Source organism: Lampetra planeri, chromosome 30 (genome assembly GCF_965212315.1).
Source record: "Lampetra planeri chromosome 30, kcLamPlan1.2.h2, whole genome shotgun sequence".
Lineage (NCBI taxonomy): Eukaryota > Metazoa > Chordata > Hyperoartia > Petromyzontiformes > Petromyzontidae > Lampetra > Lampetra planeri.
Genome location: NC_136136.1, coordinates 6,856,599 through 6,871,936, shown reverse-complemented (window position 1 = coordinate 6,871,936; position 15,338 = coordinate 6,856,599). Strand labels below are relative to the sequence as shown.

The window sequence follows — 15,338 nt, the reverse complement described above, 5'->3', positions numbered from 1 at the left end:
CGTCGTGATTTTTATTTTATTTTTATTTTATTTCACTTTTATTAATTTAAATTAAAAAAATTGACCTACGTGACTTTACCGAAAAAACCTAAGAATATGAATCCTTGCAGTCACGAAAGCTTCAAATCTAGAATGTGACGGAGGTGTGATATGCCGCGCGCGCGAGCGTGCCGAGTGCGGTACCGGAGGGCGTGCTGCCGCTGCTTGACGTCGCGCCGGCGCGGGTGCCGTGCGGCGAGGAGCTCCTCGGCCAGCGAGTGGCACCTCACAAACTGCTCGGCGCGCGCCGCCATCGTGCGCTCGAACGCAGAGAACCGCGCCAGCATCCGCTACGCACGCACGGAAGGGGGAGGCGGGGGGGGGTCCCGCGCCTCCGGTTAGCACGGTTGGCTACGTACGGTGTGAAGGAAGTTCGACGTGCACACGTGCATAGGCCACCAGCACGGCGCTCGTCAACCGCAACACCTCACAACCGCACGACCACCGCAATGATTCCCCGTACAGGATAACCTGTTGGTGGGCAAGCGCTGTTCGCGAGCAGCGCCTGTGAAGGCCGGGAAGGCACGCGAGGGGGTGGGTGGCCAGCACGAAGCTCGAACGTCTTGGTCTCCCCCAGTGGCGATGTTTACACATCGCACTAGGTATTCATTCTACCTACGGATGACTCAGGAACGGTTCAAATATTCGCCCCGCTGTTATTGGTCGCGAGCGGGAATCGAACCCCGGGTTGGTAGTGCGGTGCGCTAACCACTGCGCAACCTCGCAACTACATGCACAACCGCATAAGCAACCACGATCAAAACACCACACGCAACCACCACATTCACGACCACTCACACCGCGCGATGGCGGTGGTGCACCACATTCACGACCACTCACACCGCGCGGGGGCGATGGCGGTGGTGCAGCGCTGCGCACCTGCACGTGCTCGTGGTCGTCGCCCACGTCGTCCTGCGCGGCGACCGTCGCCAGCTGCTGGGAGATCCACTCCTCGAGGTCGGCGCACTCGCGCAGGTATGCGTGCAGGGCCAGCGCACCCTCCAGGCGGCCCAGCCTAGCACGCGGCACGCACGGCACGGGACGTGAGACCCGTGCCACGAGACGCGGGACGAGCGAGACCCGTGGCGCGAGACACGCGACGCAGGACAGGGGCCACGGGACGCTACCTCTCCGCGGAGAGCTGACGTAGGTCCGCCATCGTCTCCTGGATCTTATCGGCCCGCGCCGGCAGCTCCTGCCCCACTGGGGCACCCTCCGCCTTGAGCTCGCGCGCCGCCCGCACCAGCTCGTCCACCAGACGCCCGTTCACCTCCATCTCCTGCTCCAAGTCCTGCGAGCGAGCGAGCGAGCGAACGAGCGAGCGCGGTATCAGCGGCGGGGTGGATCTATCAGGCGCTGTCGTTACTGTGAAGGAGGGAACGACGGTGAGGTGGGGAAGGGGATGCGGGGGGGGGGGGATGGTGTTGCGGCACCTTGTGGCGCGCGATGAGGTTCCGCGCGGCGTCTTCGTCGCGGCCGCACTCCTCGCTGCGCGCCTGCTCGGCTCGCTCGGCCAGCCACACCTCCAGCTCCGCCGCGTTCGCCGACGCCTGCGTACACACACGCACACAAAGATCCCCCGCGTAGCCTTAACAGACCGTAGGGGCAAGTGCTGTTAGCGAGCACCTATAAAGGCTGGCACGGTACACGAGGGGGTGGGTGGCCAACATCACGCTCGGCCGCCTTTGTCTCCCTTGTGGCGATGTTTACACACCCCACCAAGTACTCATTTGAGGCTGAGTCGACCTAGGGGAGGCCCAGGACCGGTTCAGATAATCGTCACTGGACGTGAGAGAGAATCGATCTCGTGTCGCCAGGTTCGTAGGGCGGTGCGCTAACCACGACATTACCGCTCCCCATCATGCACGACTAAACACACATGCACGCACCCGCACGACACCACGCGCGGAGCAGTTACCGTGTGCGCCCTCTCGGCGAGCGCCAGCAGCCGGCGCCGGTTCTCGAGCGCCCGCAGCAGCGCGTCCCATGCGGCGCGCACCTCCTCGCAGCGACGCGCGACGTCGCGCGCCAGCGGGTGTCCCGCGGCCTGCATGGCGGCGCCGAGCCCGGCCACGCGCGACACGTGCGGGGCGTGCGCCGTGCACTCGGCCTGCAGCTTCTGCGAATCGCACGCGTCGCGCGGTGACTGCCGCTCGTCGTCGACGTTGTCATTGTCATCATCATCATCATCGTCGTTGTCATCATTATCGTTATCATTGTCGTCATCATCGTTGTCATCATGGTCATCATCGTCATTGTCATCATCGTCGTCATCGTCATTTAATCCCACATTATCTCATCTCACTTGTACAACTGGTACTACACACACCCACATTCACGGATACACAATACACACACGTGTACCTACAAAGACAAAGATCCTCCTCGTAGCCTTGACAAGTTGTGGGGAAAGTGCTGTAAAGCGAGCACACATACAGACACCACGCGCACACATACGGACACCACACACACACACATACAAACACCAATACCACCACAACCCGCCATTCGCCACTAAGTAACGGTGACATCACCACGGTGCCTGTGCCAGGCCAGGTGCACTTCAAGGCAACGTGAAGTGTCGAAGGTTCGCTGACAGGAGATCATGGAACAGACCCAGGTGCCATGGGTTGGCTGACTGAGACGACTGGTACACACCAGCTGTACCCCCTACTGTGCCAACTTGCTGCATTTTAGTCACCCGGCGCTCCTCTCGTTGTTGTGAGCGTCGCTCCTCTGCCCTCTGTTGTTGTTGGAGAGCGACTGCCTCCAACTGCCCAGTAGCGTCCTTCACGAGCCTCCTCCACAAACACACATACAAATACCACACGCACATACAGACACCGCACACACACACTGCACACACACAGACACTACACACACTTGCGCGCGTCACCTTCGCCTGCTCCAGCAGGAGCTGGGTGGCGTCGAGGGTGCGCCCCGTGTCGTGGGACTCTGCGCTGGGCACTCGCTCCGCGATCCACGCCGCCTCCTGCTGCAGGGCACGCATCGCCTCGTAGTAGCGCACGGCCTCCTCCAGGCGCGCTCGGCGCTTCGCTCGCGGCTCCGCCAACGCAGCCAGCCTGGGGCGGTCAGGGGGTCAGGGGGTCAGGGGTTATGGTCAGGGTCAAGGACGTAGGGTCGGAGTCCGGGTTCAAGGGTCAGGGACCAGAGAGCCGGGTCATGAATTGCCCATGCTCAGTTGCGCAATTTTGGTTGCGTGTAACCGACTCGCTGCTGTGCACAACCGGTTGCGAGCGGTCGCCCCAGCCAGTTACCCACAGCAGAGACTCGACTCTCGAACGCGCGTCGGTCATTCATCGCAATGCATTTCGTCACTCGCTGCACATTCGCGGACTACGCCGTCTCGTGAGCGCCCGTGCGGCTACTCGCTCCGGTGTGGACCCCGGACGAAGAGGAACCGGCGAGCGCCGAGTTCCAGCCCGCGGCTTCGGCGAGGAACCGCTCACCGCTTCTTGAACTCTCGCGTCTCCCGCTGGATTCCGCGCGAGTCGAAGTGCCCGTCGGCGAGGCTCTCGCCCTGCGCCACCACGGCGAGGATCCTCTCCACCAGCGAGTCGAGCGCCGCCTCCGTGTGCACGTGGTGCGCCAGCAGCGTCTTGCTGGAGCGCAGGTCGGTGCCCACGTCCTCGGAGCGCAGCTGGTTCTCCAGCGCGTCCAGCCGCTCCCGTGCATCCTGGGGGGACGGGGGGATGAGTGGATGACGTGGGCGCCGCCGCCGTCCCGCACCGCCGCGGCCGCGCTTTGCGCCGGTGCCAACGGCGCGCCGTCCATGATGATGATGCAGACCGTACCTGCAACAGCTGGTTGAGTTGGCGCTGGTCCACGGCCTGCCGCAGCTTGCGGCCCCGCTCGGTCATCTTTTTCTCCAGCTCGGCCCAGCGCGCGCGCAGCTCCTCCAGCGTCGCCTGGATCTCGCGGCTCGCAAAGTGGCGGCCTTTCACCAGATCCCGGCCCACCTGGCGCACGCAGCGGCCGCACGTCCTCCATTAACGCCGCATCCTTTTATAATGTCTGGATTTTAAAACTCATTTCTTTCAAACTGCTTTTGGTGTTTAGCTTGTTGTCCTCCCCCCCCCGCACCTCCGATTTGCACTGTCGGCTACGTACGGTGCGAAAGAAGTTCAACGCACACAGATACATACGTTTGTCTCCAAGACAAAAAAAAACACACAACGCTTGGCGGGACAGGGCCCGTGCCGCGACGGGTGGCACGAGGGGAGGGTGGGGTGTTGGGGGGGGGGGGGTTGAGCAGGGGGTTGGGGGTGGGGGCGCTACCTCCTGAACGGCGGCGAGTGCCTGCTGGTTGGTGCGCAGCTCCCCCTCGGCCGCGTTCTGCCGCTTGAGCTCGCGGGAGAGCAGGCTGAGGTCGCGGTACGACTCGTCGTCGGCCAGGACGCGCTTCTCCGCGACCCACGCCAGCAGCTCCGCGGCATTCCTCGTGAACACCTGGGGTGGGGGGGGGGCGTCACGCCAGAGGTGTTAGCGGGTGCCCAATTAAAGAAAAAAATTCTAAACACATTTTTTTTTATTTCACCAGGTAAGGCCCACTTGAGCTATGTAGCTCTTTTTTCAGAAACGACCTGGCCACAAATGGTAGCTCAACGAAGTGGATTATCATCGTGTGGAAATTTTATAGCAGCCAAATACTCGAAAGTAATTTTTGTAAATGTGGAGGGAAAAACCGGAGGGCCGGGGGAAAAATTCATGCGACCACGGGGAGAGAGACACCACAAACTCCAAATATACAGCAGACGTCAGGGTCGGGATCGAACCCACGACCTTCTGTATACCAGGTGAGGTAGTTAACATCTCGCCACCCTGGCGCCCGATTGGGCCGGGGTCGTGAAGCGCCCGTGGCTCCGTCATCGTCGTTGTCGTGCAAAGCCGCGTGCCTGGTACTTGTGCGCAGCCTCGAGCAGCGCCCTGCGGCGGTCGCTGCCATCCTGCACCGCGTTCCTCCGCGCCACCACCGCGTCCACCTTCTGCTCCAGCCTGCACGGCGGCACGCACAGACGACACCCGGCACGCGCGTCGAATGTGACTCGGGTTTGCTTTTGGTCTGATTTCTGTTTGCTTCGTTGCGTGTTGTGGTTATCGCTTTGGTCACTCTCGACTATCCTCGTCCCCTGAGTTCTCACACGCACACGCGCACGCACACTGAGCACACGTATCCACTACAGGGGTCACAGGGGTCACGTACCCTTCGGGCGGCACCACGCCACTCTTCACCAGCTCGGCCGCGTGCTTTTTGAGATGTCGGATCGGCCGGTCCATGGCGCCCAGGCGGTTCTCAAACTCGGCGTGGCGCTTCAGCAGGCTCTCCGTGGCCCCCACCGAGTCCTGCACACGCCACAGTGACACGGGGGTCGCACTCGCTCTCTCTCTCTCTCTCTCCGTCCCTCGCCCCAACCCTAACAAGGACGAAGGCGCGACCGGGGCGGCGGGGGGGGGGACGATTGGCGGCGGCACTGACCCCGAGGTCGTCGAGTTTGAGGAAGGCCTCGTGGCCGGACAGCGCGGCCTCCAGGCGCTCGGCCTCTTTGTTGAACCGCTGCAGGGCTACGATGCCACGCAGCTGGCGGTCGCGGTCGTTCCACTGCGCCTCCAACTCCGCCAGCGTCCCACGCAGTTGCTCCGCCAGGCGCAGCACGTCGGCCGCGCCCGGGTCGCCCCGCTTCTGCATTTCCAAGCCTTCCTTCTCCAGCGCCGCGATCCTGTGGGGGACGCAGGCCAGAGGTCAGCTAGGCCACTTACCGGACTACCCCCCCCCCCACCGCGCACTGTCGCCGCACCGTCGCGAACCCCGCACCTGTCGCGGAGCGCGTCGATGTCGCCCCGGAGGTGCTGGTGCTTGTCCAGCATCTCCTGCGCCGTGGCAAGGTCCCCGGGCACCGCCTCGCCGCCGCCAGTCACGCGGTCCCGAAGGCGATCGGTCAGCTCCTTCAGCGCCCGCCCCTCGTCCAGCAGGCCCAGCTTCCTCAGGGCGTCGAGCAGGCGCTGGCGGCGAGCCTCGGCCTCGCGCTGCACCCGCGCGTACAGGCCGTCCACCTCGCGTTGCTTCTTCATCACCACGTCCCGCTCGGCCGGCTCGTTGCTCGCGGCCCTGCGGGGACGCCGGAGCGAGAGTGAGCGCACGCGCCGGGGCGGAGGCTGGCGCTAGCAGGCAAGGGTACTGAACGCGAGCGCCGCGCGGTGGTCTCGCGTTGCGCCGCCATGGTCCACCGAGGGTGGCATCGTGGCGCCGGTGCGTCTCTCTGGGCCGCGGGGGTGAGGGTGGCTGCCGCCCTTACGCTTGTCCCATTTTCTTGAGGAAGTCGACGTTGGCGCCGAGCGCCGCGATGTCCCGCTGCAGGGCCTCGTGCTGCCGCAGGGCGGCCTGGACGGCGCTCAGGGTAGCGCCCACCTCGGGGTTGCTCGCCGCCGCCAGCTTCTCCTGCAGCAGCTCCCACAGCTCGGCGAACGCGTCCAGGAACGCGGCCACGTTGCCGGCCTCGGTGAGACGGCGCTCGCGGTCCATGCGCAGCGACTCCAGGCGCCGCCACCTGCGCGGGGGGGGCGACAACGCGGGCGTCTTCAGGGAGGGGCGGGGGGGGGGGATCTCGCGCGGACACAACGTGGGGGCCTCCGGCGCACGCGCGCACCGGGAACTCCCCGTGTTGTAATTGCCGAGTCGGGCCTTTGCCCCCAAGCGTAGCATCGCCCATTTTTGTAATTTTCGCCCTTCAAGGAGAGCAATGCAACAAAGTAGTTGAAAGCGTCGTCTGTGCGCGTACAACACCGGTACGCGTGAGGGGGGTTTGCACGTCGAGGAGCAGGAGGCACGTCCGTGGTTCGAGGCACGTTTTCTTTCGGCTCTGATTTCACGACAGCATTACCAACAAATTTCTTTTGCGCGTTTCTTGTTACGTAAGCGGAAGGTGCTGGGTTTTAAACGACCTTTTATTGCTGCGCAACCACCTTCCAAAGCTGTGTTGGGATTGTTCATTTGTACAATTTTGGCTTTTACAAATCGCTTTTATGCGGGAAGCCAACGGTGTAAACGAGGGGCCGTCGAGCGTTGGAATCTGAACGCTCGGTAAGGTCGCCGTGCGGCCGCCGCTCACAGGCCTCGCCGGCGTTCCGCGTTTATTCGGCATCCGCGTGTAGGGGAGAGAGGGGGCGACGGACGTGAGCCGGTGGGGGCCGGACCCTCACCGAGCGTTGATGTCGTCCTGCCGGGCGCGGATGCGCGCGCGCTGCCCGTGACCCTGGCGCAGGAGATCCTCCGCCGTGCGGTTCATGGCGTCCAGCCTGCCTCGCCCGGCCGACAGCTCCGTCAGGAGATTCTGAACGCGGGAGGGTGCAGGGGGGGGGGGCGTGCGGCTCTGGGCATGAGTACAAAGTTGCTTAAAGTCCACGAGCCCAGACCAGGTAATTCACTCATCAGTACCGCCTGAGGTTGCATCACTTTAGCGGATCTGATTTATTTATGTGGCCAATAACAGTGAATTACGGAATAACCATCGAAACGAGTGGAGTTATCAAACAAACCCCTCACTTTCAATAGCCAGTCATATGACCAAAGTTTCACCACTTTGGCTGGTACCAGTTTCTGCTCTGGCACACGGACTACTGCGAGCCTGCTCGCCCAGTGGCAGAGCGAGCGGCTTGCCAGAGGAAGGTTGCCAATTTAAATCTTGGATGAGGGTTGACTCAGCCGATCGTAACCTCCGGGGTCAACGAAACATATACAGCTTGCCTCAGTGCTCACTCGAGGCGGTCCTCACTCTTGACGTTGAGGGGCAGCGTGAAGGGCCCCCTAAATTCAGGGAATTAAATGGGGCTCACCGGATATCCGATTAAAACTCGGATCCGGGAAAATGTTTTCAGATCGTGTTGTAAATGAACAGTAAAACACATCGAGGCCAAACATATTTGTTCCTTTACGTGAACCCAATTGTGATGATGTTGATGATGACGGTGGTGATGGTGGTGACGACAAAGACCTCGAACTGCCGACGCAGGCGCTCCAGGTTCTGCGACTGGAGGCTGCTCTCCAGGACGTTCTCGCGGTCGGATATCCACGACTCCAGCTCGTTGCACTCGGAGAAGAAGCGGAACATGAGCAGCGCCTCGTGCAGCGCCTTCTTGCGAGCCTGGTGGGTGGCGGCAGCGGAAAGGGACACGCGGCGTTACACCGGGGGCACCGGTTGGCAGGAGACGCGGCGGCGTTTGCAGCGGAGGGGGGGGGGCGGAGGGGGGGGGGAGGGGGGGGCGGCGAGCACCTCGGCCAGCTGGCACACGCGGTCGTAGGTGGCCTGCAGTGAGCGCTGGCGCCGCGCCACATCCTCCAGCTCTGCCCCCGCCGACTTCGGACTCGGCTCGGCCTGGGTTCGTTTCTGGGCCGAGCCCGGCCGCTGTGCAGAGGAAGCCGTGAGGACCTCGGTCTTGCGTACCACCTGCGGGACCGGCTGAACACGCGCACGCGCACGGAGAGCGACGCGTGCGTGTGAATGCGTGCGAGTGTGCAAATGGGTATATGGGCCCGCACACTCGTGCACGTAACGCACACGCGCAGGAATACACGCACGCACACACACACGTACCCACGCACAGGAACGTACGCACGTCAACACACGTGCACAAGAACACACGCGCGCACGCGAACGCACGCGTGTACACACACACACACGCGGCACGGTGGCAGCCCAGTGGAAACACTTGCGGCTTACAGCGAGGAGAGCTTGGGTTCGATTCTCTCCTCGGGAGCCTTGTCTATGTGGAGTTTGTATGTTCTTCCCCTGCTCTACATGGGTTTGCTCTGCCTTCCCATCATTAAAAAGAACCCAGGCTTGGCAACCGGCAAAATCGTCAGGAATCAAACGCAGCAGCAGCAGCAACATCGTCAGCGTACTACGAAACACTCGGCTGGACCCTCCTGAAAAAAATAACCCGAGAGCCTTGAGACTCATCGGATGAAGGAGCGCGACCGTTGCGGACGCGCGTGTCGCTGCGTCACCTTGGCCCCTATCTCCTGGGCGTACGACGCCGGCACGTGGCCCCTCTGGCCGTCGCGCGTGCGCACGTGCCACCACTCCTTGTTGCTCTTCTTGAGCAGCACCACCTCCTCGCCCTGCGCCACGCTGATGTCACGACCTGCACGGGGGAGAGTGGGGGGGGGGACAGGGGTCTCGGGGCTCTGCGGCGTGCTGCCGGGCGGTGTCGTGGTGGGTGTGACGATGTGGCACGGTACAGGCTGGCGTGGTGGCGTGGCGTGGTGGCGTGGTGGCGTGGTGGCGTGGTGGCATGTGGGTTCCTGTGGTGTGGAGCGTGATGTTGAACGTAGCTGCATGGTGCGGTGTGGTGAGGCACGCAGTGGTGGTGGTGGTCGTATGGTCGTAGTGTGGTATGGCGGTGGTGTGGTATGATGTGGCATGGTGGTGGTGTGGTATGATGTGGTATGGCAGTGGTGTAGTATGATGTGCTATGGTGGTGGTGTGATATGACGCGGTATCGCGGTACGGCGTGTGTGGTGTGCATCCGTGGCGTGTCGCGGTTTTGCGCCGCGTGGCTCACCCTCAAACTTGTAGCGCATCTTCACGTGCGGCAGCTCCACGTGCTCCACCTTCTCCTCGCTCTCCCTCCTGCGTGGCGCCGCGCTCCCCTGCTCACCCTGGGGTGGGACACGAGTAGGGGGGGGGGGGACAAAGAGGGGGGGGGCGGTGAGCGTCTCCCTGCGGCGGCCTCCACCAGAGGCGAGGGGCGAGGTGCGTGGTGGCGTGGGGGGGGGGGGGGGGGCTCGTACCGGGCCGGGCGGCGGCGCCGCCTGCACGAGGGCGCGCGCCTGCTCGGCGAGCTTGCGCACGTCGCCTCCGCGCTGCTCGAGGTCGCGCTCCAGGCGCTGGTGCCGCTTGAGCAGCGCCTCGGCACCGGAGTCGTCGCGCCCCACGTCCTCGCTGCTCAGCAGCGGCAGCTTCTCTCTCAGCCACGACTCCATCTCGTCCACCTCCTCGTAGAACTGGCACGCACGCGCGGGCAACACGGCTGAGCACCGCCGGCACGGATCGTAGTTCACCCTCGGGTTCGCTTCGTTTAATGAGGCGATGGCTCAAGAGACCGGGATAGGGTCTCACTGGGGCGTAGGGCCTGGGTCACCACAGCGGCAAATTGCAAGTACGCGTGGAAAACGAAGTTCAGCAATGAACCAAATCAGAGCAGAGACGACTGAGTAGAGTTACAGCAATGGCACTACGGACCAGCATGAATCAATATTAAGTCAAATACATTTCCTGTAATCAAAACTGGCTCGGACAAATTACTTTAGCAACCATCCGGAGCTAAACTTACCGAGAAAATGATCAACATGTATGAAGGGGTGGTTATCGAGCGACTGTGGAAACGGACAGGCGAACATGGCAAATACGCTGCAAGTGGAGTTATCGTGCAGAATTGACAGCTAAGCATCACATTGTGATTTTAGAGGAAGGGCATCGTTGAAGCAATGGAGTTCTGCGCGTCTGGGGAATTCACGCGGAATGAATAAGAACCGTGTGAATATTTTCATCCTCCATAATACAGGTCTTTTGGGTTAGATCGTGTAAATATATAAATGTGTCGTTAAACCCACCACCACCCGACACAGCCAGAACATGCCAATTCGTTACTAGTACAGCACACCGATGTGTTTGAGAGCAAAGCCACAACATTTACAATCTGAGTACAACGATCTGAGTACGACATTTATATATTTATGCGATATAACCCCAAAATAAACTGTATTATGGATGATATTAGTTGCGAAAGCCTACGTGTTAAACTGATTCTCATCATCATCTCACGATTTTATACAGCGTCGTCGTTCATGAAAACCGAATCTCACAATCGCCGAGGAACCACAGACAAGCTGGAAGGCTGCCAGGCGGTGCCCAACAATTGCTCCGCAGCTCTCTAAATATGAAGGTGTTTGCAGCCAATTAGCAGCGAGTGTTTACGATACACGTGGGAGGGAACGTAAAAAGTGGGCGGCAGCAGCAGCAACAGCGTCTGTCGTGGGCATCGACCCTTGGGCTACGAGGGTCGACGACGGGACGGATAGACGGACGGCGCGGGTCACGTGCCACGCACCAGCTGCAGAAGCGCCGCTTGCTGAAGCAGGGCCGAGCGCAGCGCCAGCAGCTCGTGCAGGCGGCGCCACGACTCCTGCACGGCGCCGAGGGCGCGCGCCACGTCCTCCCGCGGGCCCCGCGTCCCGCCGCGCTTCCCGCCGCACACCTCCTCGCCGCGCCGCGCCGCCGCGCGCCACGCCGTCTCGTGCGAGCGGCACTCGGCCTCCAGCGCCTGGGGTCGGGGCGCGCACGCGGTGACACGTCGTCAGCGGTTGTCGCTGCTTGCGCGTGGTCGTGTCGGTGCGGTTGAGTCGGCGGCGCGCGGTCGTGTCGGTGCGGTTGAGTCAAGGGCAACGATGACACCAATTTGTTTGTTGACAGCCGCCCTCCTCCTTCAGCCGCAGAGACGTCTCAGCTGTACACCGCTGTCCCAGCTGCCACTGGACAGCTGTCCCTGTGCGGCACAAGGTGACTCGGCGCCTCTGGCCCACAAGTTGGGCATTATTCGGCCAGTAGGGGCCGATGGTTGCTGCCGAGTGTTATCTCGATGTAATAATTTTCGGCTCATTTTTAGAATGAGTCAAAGTTGGACCCTGGCACCGGCGGGCCGGCACACAACTGCCTACTTGATTCGAATTACGTCAGGGGGCATTTAGCGTCCACTGCAAAGCGGACGGCGTGTGGTATTTTTACAGCGGGTTTTACACCCGCAGTAATAAGGAGTAATATACGAAGAGTGTGATGGTGCTGCTGGGTGTGGCACGGTCATCGGTCCATGGTTGTTGCCGGTGGGTTCCAGTCGGCTTGGTGGGTGTGGTTGGATCTGGGGATGTGGTTGACTCTGGGGATGTGGTTGGATAGGGAGGTGGGGGTGAATCGGAGGATGTGGTCAAATGGGGCGAGCGGCAGTGTGGCGGTTAGCACCCTGCGCTACGAACATGGAGACCCGGGTTTGATTCCCGCTCACGGCCAACACCGGTGACGATGATCTGATCCGGGCCTCCCTAGGTCGACTCAGCCTCAAATGGGTACCTGCTGCAATGTGTAAACATCGCCACTAGGGAGACAAAGGCGGCCGGGCGTGGTGCTGTCCACCCACCCCTCTCGTGCGCCACAGTACCGGCCTTCATAGGTGCTCGCTAGCAACACTTGCCCCACCAGTCTGTTAAGGCTATACGGGGTCGTTGTCTTCGTGGTCAAATGGGTGGAGAGGGGGAGCAGGGGGATGGAGGGGGGGGGCCATGCCTTGTGCTTGTGAGCGAGGCTCTCCGTCTGCGCCCGGTCTCGGCCGAGTGGCGCCGCGCGCAGGCGCTGCGCTCGCTCCTGCACCCACAGCTCCTCCTCCTCGCAGTCGTGCAGGAAGAGCCACACTGCCTGTGCCTCCTCCAGCCGCGCACGCCTGCAACGGCAAAGAAGATTGCCCGCCCCCGCTGACTTGTGGGGCAAGTGCCCTTGGCGAGCAGCACCCATGAGGGCGGGCACGGCACACGCTCGGCGGCCTTTGTCTCCCCAGTTGGCGATGTTTACACACCGCACCAGGTCCTCATTTGAGGCTGAGTCGACCTAGGGGAGGCCCAGGACCGGCTCAGATAATCGCCACTGGCGACGATTACAGATATGCATACAGGCATAAAAACACACACGGGCATGTACAAATAAATATTCACACACACACGTCTTCACAGGCATGAAGACAAAGATCACCCGTGTAATCTTTCAGACTGTTTGCTGGAGCAAGCGTTGTTAGCGAGCACCTATGAACACTGACACATAATAATAACAACATCGGCCATTCACCACTGTTGACCGAGACGTAACCAGAGCAGTCGTGCCAGGCTAGGTGCACTTTGAGGATGTCACGTGAAGCGGGGAACCTGGCAAGGTGGTCACGAGACAGACCTACGAATTCGCTGACCGAGACGACTGGCAGAGATGCACCATCCGTGCTGTCCCCTGTCCCGTAGCGCCGCGTTGTATGCGTGCTCAGTAAGCGAGTCCACCAGTAGCTGGGAGAGGTCACGGCTTTGGGTGCTTCCGCTTCTATCACCGCTGCCCTTGGCTACGGCCGACCACTCCGTCCTCAGAGATCCCTCGCCTGGGAGCGCCACTCTCACCTGGCCTGGACGCCCCACTCTCACCTGGCCTGGACGCCCCACTCTCACCTGGCCTGGACGCCCCACTCTCACCTGGCCTGGGCGCCCCACTCTCACCTGGCCTGGGAGCGCCACTCTCACCTGGCCTGGACGCCCCACTCTCACCTGGCCTGGGTGCCCCACTCTCACCTGGCCTGGACGCCCCACTCTCACCTGGCCTGGACGCCCCACTCTCACCTGGCCTGGGCGCCCCACTCTCACCTGGCCTGGGAGCGCCACTCTCACCTGGCCTGGACGCCCCACTCTCACCTGGCCTGGGAGCGCCACTCTCACCTGGCCTGGGCGCCCCACTCTCACCTGGCCTGGGCGCCCCACTCTCACCTGGCCTGGACGCCCCACTCTCACCTGGCCTGGGAGCGCCACTCTCACCTGGCCTGGGCGCCCCACTCTCACCTGGCCTGGGCGCCCCACTCTCACCTGGCCTGGGTGCCCCACTCTCACCTGGCCTGGGAGCGCCACTCTCACCTGGCCTGGGCGCCCCACTCTCACCTGGCCTGGACGCCCCACTCTCACCTGGCCTGGACGCCCCACTCTCACCTGGCCTGGACGCCCCACTCTCACCTGGCCTGGGAGCGCCACTCTCACCTGGCCTGGACGCCCCACTCTCACCTGGCCTGGGCGCCCCACTCTCACCTGGCCTGGGTGCCCCACTCTCACCTGGCCTGGACGCCCCACTCTCACCTGGCCTGGACGCCCCACTCTCACCTGGCCTGGGAGCGCCACTCTCACCTGGCCTGGACGCCCCACTCTCACCTGGCCTGGGCGCCCCACTCTCACCTGGCCTGGGTGCCCCACTCTCACCTGGCCTGGGCGCGCCAATCTCACCTGGCCTGGGCGCCCCACTCTCACCTGGCCTGGGAGCACCACTCTCACCTGGCTTGGCTGGTGCTGCGGAGCTTGTCGAAGGTCTGGTGCAGCGTGCGCATCTTGGCCACGAGGGTCTGCGCGTCGGGGCTCCGCGACAGCTCCTTGGCACGGCCGTCCAGGAGGCCCATGGCCTCGGCGCACGTGGCAACCTGCGCTTCCGACAGCGCGTGCCTCTGCAGCAGCGCCTGCGTGGCCTCCAGGTGCCGCCCCACGTCCTCCGAGCTCACCTTGACCTGTGCCGAGACAACGGCGGTCGCGCGTTTTGGAAAACCGTCCGCGCCCGGGGCCCGCGTCACGGCCCCGTGCGCCGTCCCCCAATGCCGGGGTAGCGTGAGCCCCCTTGCCCTGGGGTCTCTACCCCCCCTCCACCCCCCTCCACCCCCCCGCCCCTCCCCCCACCCCGTACCTGAAGCTCGCGCAGCTCCGTTTCCAGCGACTCGACGTCCCGCAGCAGGCGAAGGGCCTGCGCCATGCGGGACAGCACCTCCTGGTTGCGCGCAATCTGCTTCTGCAGCGCGGACCAGCGATCCACGATGGCGCTCTTCCTGCGAGGCAGAGAGAGGCACGCGCGGAGGACTCGCACAGCACAGATGCAAAAAACGATGGCAGAGATCCCCGGCATAGACTAAGCAGACTGTCGGGGCAAGTGATGTTCGCGAGTGGCACACACGTGCACACACCCACATACACACGCCCCGGTTACAACACGCGCACAAAGATCCCCCGTATAGCCTCAACAGACTGTTGGGACAAGTGATGTTAGCGAGTGGGTGGCCAGCACCACGTACACGTGCATGCACACACACACACACCCCGGTTACAACACACACATACGCACACCATTCCCATCACATTGACGCACGCGCTGACATCGTCGACACACGAGTTCCCACGTGGATTCCAAGCGCAGGCCCGTTGTTACAGGAAGGAACCAAAATCAATTGAGTGCCATTTGTGATAGTTGGAGAATTGCAACCCACGTCGAGGAGGCGTCTGGATTCAAAGAAGTTGCGTATCGCTCAAAAAAGGTCGCGTTCAGACGACACATTCCACCACCAGGCAATCTGTTGTCCACCTTTGCTAAAACCGCTCGGGAGGACTGAAGCGTCGTCCGAACGACGGCAACACCACAGGCCGCTTCACCATAACCGCGTGCCGGAATGGGCACCAG

General features: G+C 62.4%; 1 protein-coding gene across 4 annotated transcripts in view; it reads right to left on the bottom strand.

The window, feature by feature from the left end:
• SPTBN5 (spectrin beta, non-erythrocytic 5) overlaps nt 1-15,338 on the bottom strand; it is a 48,294-nt gene that overhangs the window by 25,971 nt on the left and 6,985 nt on the right. For all 4 annotated transcript variants that reach the window (XM_078608591.1, XM_078608592.1, XM_078608589.1 and 1 more), the window contains exons 8-31: nt 14,574-14,712; nt 14,174-14,400; nt 12,393-12,546; nt 11,167-11,379; nt 9,848-10,060; nt 9,619-9,715; nt 9,062-9,198; nt 8,328-8,513; nt 8,049-8,198; nt 7,258-7,388; nt 6,354-6,605; nt 5,873-6,166; nt 5,537-5,777; nt 5,264-5,403; nt 4,956-5,055; nt 4,339-4,509; nt 3,855-4,019; nt 3,510-3,736; nt 2,936-3,122; nt 1,958-2,158; nt 1,473-1,589; nt 1,167-1,330; nt 919-1,054; nt 184-329 (exon numbers count right to left, since the gene is read on the bottom strand). In XM_078608591.1, the coding sequence (XP_078464717.1) occupies nt 184-329; nt 919-1,054; nt 1,167-1,330; nt 1,473-1,589; nt 1,958-2,158; nt 2,936-3,122; nt 3,510-3,736; nt 3,855-4,019; nt 4,339-4,509; nt 4,956-5,055; nt 5,264-5,403; nt 5,537-5,777; nt 5,873-6,166; nt 6,354-6,605; nt 7,258-7,388; nt 8,049-8,198; nt 8,328-8,513; nt 9,062-9,198; nt 9,619-9,715; nt 9,848-10,060; nt 11,167-11,379; nt 12,393-12,546; nt 14,174-14,400; nt 14,574-14,712 (4,188 nt within the window). The remainder of the gene's footprint in view (nt 1-183; nt 330-918; nt 1,055-1,166; nt 1,331-1,472; nt 1,590-1,957; nt 2,159-2,935; nt 3,123-3,509; nt 3,737-3,854; nt 4,020-4,338; nt 4,510-4,955; nt 5,056-5,263; nt 5,404-5,536; nt 5,778-5,872; nt 6,167-6,353; nt 6,606-7,257; nt 7,389-8,048; nt 8,199-8,327; nt 8,514-9,061; nt 9,199-9,618; nt 9,716-9,847; nt 10,061-11,166; nt 11,380-12,392; nt 12,547-14,173; nt 14,401-14,573; nt 14,713-15,338) is intronic.